This window comes from Cyprinodon variegatus, unplaced genomic scaffold, assembly GCF_000732505.1.
Source record: "Cyprinodon variegatus isolate N-32 unplaced genomic scaffold, C_variegatus-1.0 Scaffold11, whole genome shotgun sequence".
NCBI classification, from domain to species: domain Eukaryota; kingdom Metazoa; phylum Chordata; class Actinopteri; order Cyprinodontiformes; family Cyprinodontidae; genus Cyprinodon; species Cyprinodon variegatus.
Window position 1 is genome coordinate 378,799 of NW_015150464.1, and position 12,033 is coordinate 390,831.

The window sequence follows — 12,033 nt, forward strand, 5'->3', positions numbered from 1 at the left end:
TCCCGTCCGCCCCGCTCTGAGTTCCCTGGGGATCGTAGAAAGCATGCGCCAGATGATTAAATTCAAAGCAGCAAAACATGCGGAAATGATCCAGGGTTTCCGCGGATCATTAAAAATAATTACAATTGATACATTTTTTTTTTCATTAATTTCTATGGTATTTCTGTGTAACAATCAACATATACCAAACCGAAAACCGTGACCACGAAACCGTGAAATGAACCGAACCGTGTATTTTGTGAACCGTTCCACCCCTAACAGCTACATGCCTAAGATCTCTAATGCTACATTCCGATGCACGCGCTAGAGGCAGCAGAAGAAGCTAGTTTACATGCAAGGTCAATGGTTGACGCGCAGCAAAAGGTCCTGCAGTGCGTTTTTAGCAGCAGGTGCAGCGCCTCACCAGAGTCGGAACATCTGACGCGCTGCAGAAGCAGCAGCAGCAGCAGTATTGAACTTTTGCTGCTCGACGTGCCACATCAACCAATCAGAGAAGCTGATCTGGGAGCTGGCAGGGAGACGGACACAGCGCTGCTGATGCAGATCGTACGATTACTCCCCTGAACAGTTTATTAATGTCTAAATTAACTCAAAATGTCGAAACCTACCAAAAAAAAATGTGTTCGCTTTTATTATTCTAGTGCTTGCATTTTTAATTACGTTATTGAAAAACGCCTTCCAGCCTCCGCGAACGGTAGCGGAAAACTGCAAAGAAACGACTGGGCAGGAGGCTCGGACAGCAACATGATATTTGAAGACAGGATCGTAAGCTTGATGAAATGACTGCACAGATGGAGGACGTTTTCAGGTGGACTTTCTTCTTAAAAACGTATCAAAACCACTTTTTACCAACTTATATAAGCAAATGTAGCAAAGCCGCTCTCTGCCACCTAACACAGGAGCAGCAGAAGCATCAGACTCATCTGGACGTCTGACCTTGATGTGGACAACCATTAAAAATGAAGCAGCAGAAGCTTTTTGCTGCTATTACTGCTACCTGGCTAAATGTAGCATTATTCATTAAGATAGGCTCTCAATTTCATCCGCCATTGTTACAGGCTAAGAAAGGATAGCTTAGCTGCGCCAAACGAGCATCTGACCATTCTTCGACTGCGGCTAGAGCAGCAAAGATGCTTCAGCTGCGGTCGTGCAGTTTGAACGTAACATAATGCAGAATGTACCAACTGATGAATGCTCTACAACCTGCTAACCGTTGTCGTCTGCGCTGTGCAGAAACGGGTGGTGAACGTTTACAGGCTGATCACACGAGGAACGCTGGAGGAGAAGATAATGGGACTGCAGAAATTCAAGATGAGCATCGCTAACACGGTCATCAACCAGGAGAACACCAGCCTGCAGAGCATGGGCACCGATCAGCTGCTCAACCTCTTCACTCTGGATAAGGCGAGTCCACCGGCACAGAGGTTATAGCCTCAATGTTTGGGTCCCTTTAAACATTAAACTGAACTTTTTTTTCTTCTTTACAGGACGACAAGGGTGACAAAGGAGAGCAGTCGTCATCGACCTCAGGGAAGGCGTCCATAAAGTCTGTGTTGGACGGCCTCGGAGAGCTGTGGGACCAGCAGCAGTACGACTCAGAGTACAATCTGGACAGCTTCATGAACTCGTTGCACTAATACCGTTAAGACTCCATCAGTCATCTCATCTGTGGGCCAAGCAGGACCTGGCCATAGACTGTCTGTAGAAAAAGGATCGCTGTTACAGGAAATAAAGTCCCGCTGTAATAAGTGAAACACAGCCAGATCAGGAACTATAGGAACATTTTATTGCTCTTAATTTGAAAAGTCCTCCAGAGAAGGAAAGCCAGCCCAGCATGCCCTTTACAGCCCGGAGCAGGCCACAAGCATCTCCAGTGTTGAATTACATCATCGTCAGTAGTTATGTCAGCACCACCAGGGTGCCGGGATGCTGCTCTCACCTTTCAAGCGCATATGTATTATAATTAGAGCTCTAATTTATAGTTATGGCAGCAGGTGCTACGTTTCCAGCCCTCTGCCATCTTCGCACTTCCCTTTTCCAGAGTACATACAGTGTTAACTGCTCCATTCCCCCCCCCCTCCATGTCACAAAGTCTTAAATGTACGGCTAAACTCGGCTGCGCCTGTCAGCGCCGCTCTGATGGTTCGTATCACAAAGGGAACCCCGGTGGCTGATGGGAAGCCATAGGACGGAGATGCATTACAGCGATGCGGGGGGGCAGCAGGCGCTGATACCTGAAACTTGGCCCAAGTATTTTAAAAGAAACTGTAGACTTGTACATATTTCTCTAACTGCTGCTTTTTGTTTATGATTGTAGAATTGGAATAAATTCTACTACCTTGGAATCTGTGTCTTTGTTTTTTAGCTGCTGTGGCCAGTAGATGGCGGTGTTGCACACCAACGGCTACATGTCAAAAGAATTTGGATGTGGAAGGTTAAGTCAGCCCAAACAAATGATTATTTTTATTTTGACTAAGAATCCATAATGATTTAATTTACTTATTTCACTTTTAAATTCAGAAATATTTTTTTTTGTTGCAGTCCTTCGGTATGAAAGAAATGGATTAAGGTACACGTCAAGGATCATGAATTTATTGGTTTGAAATACGGAAAAATGTGCAATAAATTCAGTAATTAGTCAGTTTCTTTCAATGGGATTAGCTGGCTGGTTTAGTAATTTGAAGACTTGGATTAGGCCATGAAAATTAAGCGATAATGTTAGCGTCTCATTGATACGGTGGGAAAGTTCAGGAACTCATTAAATCGCATTTAGGATAAAATCATACATAAAGCTACAGATAAAACGAATCCAAAGGTTGGGAGAGAAAAAAAAAAGGTGGACTATTTCAAAGTTAATCCGACATCATGGTATTCTCATCTCAAACAAAATATGCAGATTAGAACATTTAGTTTTTAAATAAGATTTGAGAAATGGAGACGTCCTAATAAACATTGTGGAAACCAACCAGATCAGAGAGAATTGGAAGATAAAGGGCATAAAGATCACTCCAACTTAACATTAATTCAATAAAGTAACTTGTTTTAGGCTTGGCCAGATTTTGTCATTTTGTGAACACAAGTGTATACAAAACGAAATTTCATTAACACTTTCTAGGGCAAGTTACCATTTTTGATGAACCTTAAAAATAGAGTCCCCCCCTGTCCCTCAGTGAGGTCTAGAAGCACTAGATCTATATCCAGTCATTCAGCAAAGATACCGCTGCATGGCTGTACATCTTATTTTGGCATTTGACCAATTAGATGAGCCTTTGAATGATATACTTTCTACTGCAAATTAAGTTGGGGAAAAAAAGGTAAAAAAATAATTGAAAAGTTAAAAAGCTAACCAGCCTGGATAACTATTTTATTTAGGTTTATAAACTAATAAATGTATGTTGGACCAAAAAAATGTTTCTTTCACTTTTTCATGAATTTCTTATAGAAGCACTTTTGCTATTTTTTTCTTAATATATTCTAACAAGTTCGTGTTTCTTATTACATTGGCATTAATTTTTGCCATCTAAATATCCATAATGTTACACTGCAAAAAATGTAAATCTAAGTATTTTTTTCTTAAAATAATTGCATTTTTTCTTGAATTGAGTTGGTAAGAGACACTTTGCAAATGGAACAAGACAATTTACATTTTAAATAAGAACAATTGCATTGTCTTATTTCAAGTGCATTTAATCTAATTATCTTATTCTAAGAGTAAAACCACTCATTCTATTGGCAAATCATCTTAATATACTTCAATTAAGGGTAAATATACTTAATTTAAGAACTTTTTACTTATTTCTAGATAGTTTTTTGCAGTGTACAAAGGTAATAAGGTATTGTCCTGGGTTCCACACTGGAAAAACTCCAAATCTGGATGAGTCATTTTTTCTTAAAATAAGTGCATTTGTTCTTGGATTGAGGAGGTAAAAGAGACATTTTGCCAATGGAACAAGACAATTTACATTTAAAATAAGAAAATGCAATTGCATTGTCTTATTTCAAGTGCATTTTATCTAAATATCTAATTTTAAGAGTAAAAATACTCATTCCATTGGCAAACCACCTCATTTACCTACTCAAAATAAGGGTAAATGCACTTAATTTAAGACATTTTTACTTATTTCTAGATTGTTTTTCCAGTGATAATAACACTATTGGCTTCAAATTTTAAAGTATTTTTAAAGTGCAGCCTTGATAAAGGCAAGCAGCAGTGATAAAACAAGTATAGATATATTAAAACGCCTTAAATGAGGTTTTCTCAGCCAGCTGTATGTAGCTGCTGTTTGCTTATTTGGTGGCTAAAATAAAACTTAATGTCTGAACCTGAACTGATGCCATAACGGTGAATTAAATGAGATAACTGTTATTTACTCTTTAAAAATATGTTTTAAAATCTGAAACATGACTGAAAAAGAAACAAATCTGTAAGAAACAAAGATTTTCTCAGCTTAATAAAAGCTGCGGGTTGTAAATTCAGATTTATTCTTCCAAAAACATGAAAATACACCAAATTCTTCACTTTTTACAGGAGTTTTTTTGACCCGGTAGCAATTTAAGAGTTTAGTTTAATTAAAGCACAAGTGTTTTCCTTTCTACCAGTTTTCCTTTATTGCCCATTCATCTGTTTACATTATGAACCACTTATACATCACCAACCACCAATCGCTCTGAGTAGTTTATTTCTTTTTCTTCTGTAGATCGTTTTCACACTAATGTAAGCAACATCAGCAAGTTAACACATAAAGCTTAGCATTTCAAGAAACAAGACAGTTTAGTAACAATACAAAGGTTTTTTTTTTCCAACTTCCAAAATAAATGATAAAAAAAATGTACGAATGAAAAAAAAAAAAATTAAGAATTAGCATAAAATTAATTTAGAGTAAAAATACAAAATAATATTAATGACATTGACCAGATATGAAAATATCCTAAATGTTTGAGAAACGAGTCTGTAAGAAAAAAAAAATATGTATGAAATAAAAAAAAGTAAAAATGTTTGAATTCCTTTTTTTTTTTTTTGCAAAACTAAAAAATAAAAATGAAAATGCAAATTTCTCAGTACAAAGGCTACATTACTACTGGAAGGTTCTAGCAGGTAAATACACAGTAGAAAATGATTTTAGTGGATCACAATGCTTGCAATGAAAATCGTTTCGCAATAAGATTTATGCCTCTTTTTTTCTCGTTTTCTTTCTTTTTTTTTTTTTTCTACAAACAGTACAAACAGAGTATTGCACATTACGACAAAGAATCAAGGTTGTTAGCCTTAAAAAAAGGAGGAAGGGGGGTGGGGAGGGGCTAATTCAAGTCTTGCGTGAATAGAAGGCCACCATTCAATGGATGCAACCTTTGGGGGCTTTCAATCAAGTTACAGGTGAAAACACTCGTGTCTGTTTAGTGTTAAAAATAACATTCTTGTCTTTTTCTATGTCCAGTGACTTTCAGAAGTCTTTTTTATTTCATTTTATTTCCCCAACTACGTCAGGCTAACGAATCAACTTCTTATTTTCCTCTTTTTTTTTTTTTTTTTTTTTTTTTTTTTCATTTTTTACAAAACAAAAATGGGAGCACATACTTTTAAGAAACATAAAAAACCTCTTTTTAAAAAAATAACAAACAGAAGATCTCTTTCACAACTCTGGTCAGCATAGTAGATGATTGATTATATAAAAAAAGGTGGGAAATCTGTTTTTTTATTTCTATCCGAGCACCTGATATTTAATGTCTGTAAGAGCCTCTCTTCTCTCTGACGCTTCAAACCATTAAACCGGTCGGACTTCTGCTTCCAGCCCAGTAGACGATTCTCTCACTGCCAACATCATATTCGTTATAAAGCTTTGGCTCCTTCAGTTACTCTCTTTAAAAAAAATAAATTCTCAAAAAAAAGCATAAAAAATTCATCTGATAAATCATTTCTCTTGAAGAATTAAATTAATATATATCTGTCCATCTGAATAAACTTAGAAAATATCTGTTTCTCTCCTAATATATTTCAAAATTGAGGTATTGCTAAAGATTCTCGTCAGTCTTTTCCTGTTCTTTAACAAAAAAATAAACTGTTGCAGATGGTTCAGATACAAAATGTAGTGCAACACAAATACAAAGAAGAACAGGAGAAAATGTAGAGAATAGAAAACTGAATAAAACGGGCAAAGAAATGTCTGAAAAAAAAGATCTATACCCAGAACTTACTTCTTTATGGATGCTTATCATTACTGAGGAATAATCTCTCTTCTGCTAAAGTCCAATTAGGTTTTCTATATAAAAAAAAAAGCAGAAAAATAACAGTTTACGACTGAAAACAGTTCAACACACACAGCCGTGTTCGTCCAACCAGAGCGGATCTCGCCTAAAGCGGCCGTCCGTCACATTTCTGCACGTGGCGTTCAGGATCATCTCCCACCCCTCGTTCTATTTCAGCTTTGAAAATACGCACCTTTAGATAGAACCTAAAAATATATCTTTATATAATGTCCACCTTTTTTCAGTTTTATTTAGCAGGTCCGGTACTTCAAGCTTTGCAGGAGACAAAAAAAAAGAAAAAAGTTTTAAATCTGGTGATTGCTTCAACCGTGGCTCACTCATCCGCATCTCCACCTTTTCTATCCAAACCCCTTTCAATACATCTGCATGTAGAAGGGCTCAGTTTATCGATCTCAGATCTCCAGTAGCTTCATGATTTCATTTTGTTTTTCCACACTATCCGAAAAGACAAACAAGTGAGCTCTTTGGTTGCGTTTTGGGCACAAAAAAAAAGCATTTCTTTTTACTTTAAGCCCTCAAGTTCTCGGTTTAAGCTCACACGATTTTTTTTCTCTCACCGTCTTCAGGGTCAGACTCGAGTTATGAAGGGTCTGGAAAAACAGCCGTCCCTGGTGTGTCGTCATGGGTATCCAGAGGTGCAGACGTGTGTCAGAGTGTGTGAGTGTACAAGAGAACATATATATATATATAAAGATGTATATACGTGTGCATATACTAGTTAATGAAGTTTCACAGGACTTCTATGTCGGACACTCACGACAGTTAAAGCGAATCACAGTTCTAGGCATACTCAGATCTAACTACATACAGTATAAAAAAAAATTGCACAATTATATCAACAATCACCGCAAATAAAGTACTTCACCTATTAGAAAGGTTTTAACTGTAGTCCTACACTTCATTTGTGATTATTATGCTTATTTTAAACCACTGTCGTCGTCCTGATCAGTGGCGTGAAGTCGCCCCGCTTCACCGTTTCTGTCTAGTTTTACCCCGCAGAGCCTTGCAAAGGCATTCATGCCACTTTCTCATATTACAAATAATTTTAAAGTAGTTTAGAGAGGATTTTATGTGACAGACCAACACAAAGTAGTACAAAACTCTCAAAACTCCGGTTTGCTGGAGATCAAGGAACTCAGCTGATGGATCAGAGAGGAAGTTAATCTCAAAGCAGGTTTAGATTTTAGAGCAATAATCCAAACGGCGGACAGTTTAGAGCTCTGTTCATAATCTGAACATGGAAAAAAAGTGGAAAACCTATCAAGAAACGGTAATCAGCTTAGAGTGAGGCTGGGGAAAGGATCAGACAAGCAGTGAAAAGCCTGATGGTAACTGGAGGAACTGCAGAAATTCACAGCTCAGGTGGAAGGACAACTATAAGTTATGCTTTTCCTGAATAGAAAAGAAATGTTGAAAAAAAAAAAAGCTGCAGATTATGAAGGAAACATCGAAACAACTTCAGCTTCACCATCAAGATTATTGAAAGATGGTTGGAGCTAAAAACGGGATTAACCTGGAGAGAAAGAAACTTCCAGCCGGATCTATAAGGGAACGGTTTAGATCCAATCATGTTCATTAGTAAGGATGGCCTAGTCAAAGTCCAGCCCCAATTCCAAATAGGAATCTACAGCAAGGCTTTAAAAGGTGATTAACACTAATCTGGTCACAATAAGCTGGTAGAAGAACATGATGCTGTAACCATGGAGACCCATCAGCACACAGGAATATTTTCCTTTTTTTAACCATTACCAAAAAAAAACAAGCGTCACATTTTCTTTGCATTTCTGCACATTTTCTGTGCTACTTTTCTTTGGTCTGTTCACATAAATTCCCAATAAATTATAAATTTGATGGAAGGTGGAGAAGTTAAAGCAGAATGAATCCTTCAGCAAGGCACAGCACGACCTGCAGTGAAAAACACGTCAGAATCCGGACCTGCAGACACCGTCAGGAAAAAGGCTTTCGCATGCAGCAGCCCGACTAGATCAAACATGCAGTTAGGGGCGAACCACCCTGATCCCCCCCTCCCCTCCACCTTAACCATTGCTGCCTGAGACAACTCGTCGCCCTGAAACGCCAGCTGCTTCTATGGATCACTCCTCTCTCTCTCCTTCCTCGCTGGAAAAATAAAGTACTTATGGTGTCCGTTCATACGGTGGACTTAGCAGCAAAGCTCCTGCAGCAGTACGTTTACATAACACTAAAAAAAAAAATCATGTTATTATAAAAATAAAGACCTAGATTTCGAACGCAAACTAATCTGATTGTGAGGTATTAACATTTACAGAGTCACGATCGAGAGTGAATATATCAGTTATTTTCCTCCCTAACTACACAACAGCTGTTAATTCTTGCTACATGTCAAGCCGCCTATTTTGCTTTAAGGTTTACTTGTATTTAATTAGCCTTTGGTAGTCTTTTATTTCATTTAGGGGCAACATAACTACAGCTGTTTCAAAGTAAGTGCATGCTCCTTTTGCATAAATTTAAATTAGCTATGTCTAGATAAGTAAAAAACAAAAAAAATATATCCATCTATATTGGTTTTAAATATGTAAATGGTCCCAGCTCTGCTTCGGTGAGGGCGTGCCAGAGCGGGGAGCTCGAAGTAGCTAGGTGTCGGACATACCAAACCAACCGTGTGTGTGTGTGTCTTCATGTGTGTGTTTTTAGTGAGATTTTGTGCCAAAGTGCAAATTGTAAGATGATTTTTTTTCCATTTTCCCCCACAAAGCTTCATCAGAGGGGAGCACTGGACAATGTTGGATACTGTTTTCTTTTTTTTCTTTTTTTTTCCATAACGGGGGAGTGGGGGTGCTTGTGGGAAGCAGGGTGGAGCTGTGGGGGATGGTGTCCCCCCCCTCTGGACGATCCGATGTGGGTTCATAGGGATGGTAGCGCAGATCCGTCGCCCTCTCAGCTCCAGCGGAAGGACACGTGTCGAGGGCGGTCGCCCCCTTCCTTCACCAGCGGCTTGTGAAACTCCCGGCCGGCTCGGGAGTGGATGCTGGCCCAGCAGTACTCGCAGTAGTACTGCAGGCAGGTGACGTTGGCACAGAAGAAGGGGGCGAACTTCCCGCCGCAGCGCGCCCCCTGGCACTCGTCGCACATCTGGTCGTCGAGGACGTACGGCTTCACCTCCACCTAAAGAAGGAAAAAGAGGTCCACTTCAGCTTTATCATCAGAGTTAGATACCATCCTTCACTATTAGATTAGATTCACCTTTATTGTCATTACACAGGTACAGGTACAAGGCAACGAAATGCAGTTTAGGTCTAACCAGAAGTGCAATAGCAGCGGTGCAGGATAAATAATGGTTCTATAAATACAGGACGTGTGTATTTCTACTGAATGAGTATAGAGATGGATACTATTATAAATAATATATAGATCACTAGTGTTATGAACTAAATTTACAGCTGGATATGTACCGTATATAATATACAGATTGATATTACTATTAAAAAAAGGTTTTTACAGTTATGTACAATAGCATATATACAGATAGCCTCGTGAGACCATCCTAATCTCGCAAGCTTTCAAGGTTTCACTCGCTAATCAGTCTGGCTACTCTCCGTTGAAGAAAATTTGGAGCCGTTCACCAAACGAACGTCCAATCAGCGTTGGCTTTGAGGCGGGTTGAGGTATGACGCAACGAGAAGCGCGACAGTTCAGTCTAAAGAACATGGCGGTTTCACCCGATGAAACTAGCGTTAGCGTGGCTATCGAGCAAGTTTTATCGGAATTACAGAGTATTTCTTCACTGAAAGAAGAGCAAAACACTGCTCTGGAGGCTTTTCTCAGAGGAAAAGATGTTTTTGCTCTTCTCCTGACTGGTTTCGGCAAGAGTTTGATCTATCAATTGGCTCCTCTTCGTTGTTGCTCTGTTAGTACGTCATATGCTTCGTTGATCTGATTGGTTTATTTGGCCCGTCTATCACCAACATAGGCCAATCAGCTAACCAGTATTTTCGCCCCTTCCCAAAATTACTTCAACGGAAGGTTTCCAGATGGATATGCGGAGCAAATCCATCTGGCGGAGTCAGGTTAACTCTATAATGCCAAATGTATTATATTTGATACATACGGTTTCTGAAATGTTTTGCGTCTGACACCTTTTGCATAATTTAATGGTAAAAACTTTGCTCAAAATCCTATTGTACACAATCAGATATACCTGATAACAGAGGGCAGAAGACTACACAAAAAATTATCTTGACTTATCGCATAGTAATAAATTATTAATATCAAAAATGTATTTCTGTTTTGTTAAAAGGCCAAATAAGGACTTCAAACCCAAAAAAAAAAATTATTTTCTCTTTTGTTTTATTCTTGGATCGGGCTTTAAAGTGTTCATATACAGATGGGTTTTACTATGATATGAATAAATAAAGTTTGTCCAGAAGCTAACTAAATTAAAGTGCAGTGGAAGGTAATTGCATATTACAGTTAAAGTACGTTATTGCAGATGTAAATTCATACAATTGGTGCTGTGAATAAACAGTCGGCAGTGCAAATATAAGCAGTCAAAGTGAGTAGTGCAAGATGCATATAAAGAGTTGTTACAATAGTAACAGTCAGGAGTGCAGGTGAACTTTACAGTCTTAAAAACTGAAAAACTCATCAAGTTATTCCCACCTATAAAAACTGAAGTATTTCTAATATTGACTCTTCTTGTAATCTATGGCTTCATGTTTTTTCCCTAGATAGAAATATCATGTCGCATATTTCTCCTCAAAAATGGGAAAAACCAAAGAAAATTCCACTCTGTGACCTGGAGATGTTGAAAAGCAGCATTTGTTTGGTTTCAGTTCGATTAATTCCAATGAAATAAACCCTTTAGTTTATATTATTATATTTTTCTGGGGTATAAACATGACGAGACACCTTGAAAACTTGAAGCTCCATAAAAAGTAAAATGCTTCCGATTTCAGCTTGCTTAAATCTAAAGTCGGATAAATAAAAAGGTTTCAAGCAGGTGGGGAAACATTTATAAGTTGACAGGGTTCCAGCGGGTCCTTAAAAAGTCTTAAAAGTCATTGAATTCTTCAAAATAAAACTAAGGCCTTAATTGGTATTAAAATGTCTTAAATCAGTCTTTCATAGGTCTTATTTTTTTAAAACATCATAAATAGGATTATTTTTATTACGATTTATTTTTGTAATCTAAATAAAACATTAAAATTGAAAAAAAAAAAACGTTTATTTAAAAAAAAAAATAACAGCTCGCCATTATTGATCCCGTCCCGATAGCGGAACCAATAAAAGCGTTGTTGCAAAATTTGAAACATTAGTGCAGTGGTTTATATTAAAATAAACCTTTGGGTTAAGTTGTCGCAAGCAGGTTTTTCTTGTGTTTCTGTGAATTTGGTCTTAAATTTTTATTTCAAGTGGCATTAAAAAGCCTTAAAAAGTCTTGAATTTAACTCTCCTCATGCTGTAGGAACCCTGATTGATACACAGCAGCAGCAATGAGCGGCTTCATGGGGTCAGGATTATAATCCTTCATACCATCTGGTAAGGGACGGTCATCCTACTCTAGATTTGTTTAAAACATAAACTTAACTGATCTTATATATTATATTATATCAGTTAATTTATTCCTTGTTTCAAGTGGAGGAGTTTAAGTATCTCTGGGACTTATTCACGAATGAGGGACGGAAGGAGCGTGAGATTGATAGATCGGTTAATTATAATGAGCTCTGAAGAAAACTGTAACTTCTAAACATTATTATTTATATATATATATATATATATATATATATATAT

General features: G+C 37.7%; 2 protein-coding genes across 9 annotated transcripts in view; one reads left to right on the top strand and one right to left on the bottom strand.

Annotated features, from left to right (window-relative positions):
• The window catches only part of btaf1 (B-TFIID TATA-box binding protein associated factor 1), a 32,645-nt gene extending 30,298 nt beyond the window's left edge, over window positions 1–2,347 (top strand). The window contains exons 37-38 of the mRNA XM_015380819.1: window positions 1,234–1,404; window positions 1,488–2,347. Coding sequence (XP_015236305.1) covers window positions 1,234–1,404; window positions 1,488–1,637 — 321 coding nt within the window. The 3' untranslated portion in view covers window positions 1,638–2,347. The remainder of the gene's footprint in view (window positions 1–1,233; window positions 1,405–1,487) is intronic.
• A 5,154-nt stretch (window positions 2,348–7,501) lies between these two features.
• Window positions 7,502–12,033, bottom strand: part of cpeb3 (cytoplasmic polyadenylation element binding protein 3) — a 75,829-nt gene continuing 71,297 nt past the window's right edge. For all 8 annotated transcript variants that reach the window (XM_015380989.1, XM_015381003.1, XM_015380998.1 and 5 more), the window contains one exon: window positions 7,502–9,408. In XM_015380989.1, the coding sequence (XP_015236475.1) occupies window positions 9,181–9,408 (228 nt within the window). In that variant the 3' untranslated portion in view covers window positions 7,502–9,180. The remainder of the gene's footprint in view (window positions 9,409–12,033) is intronic.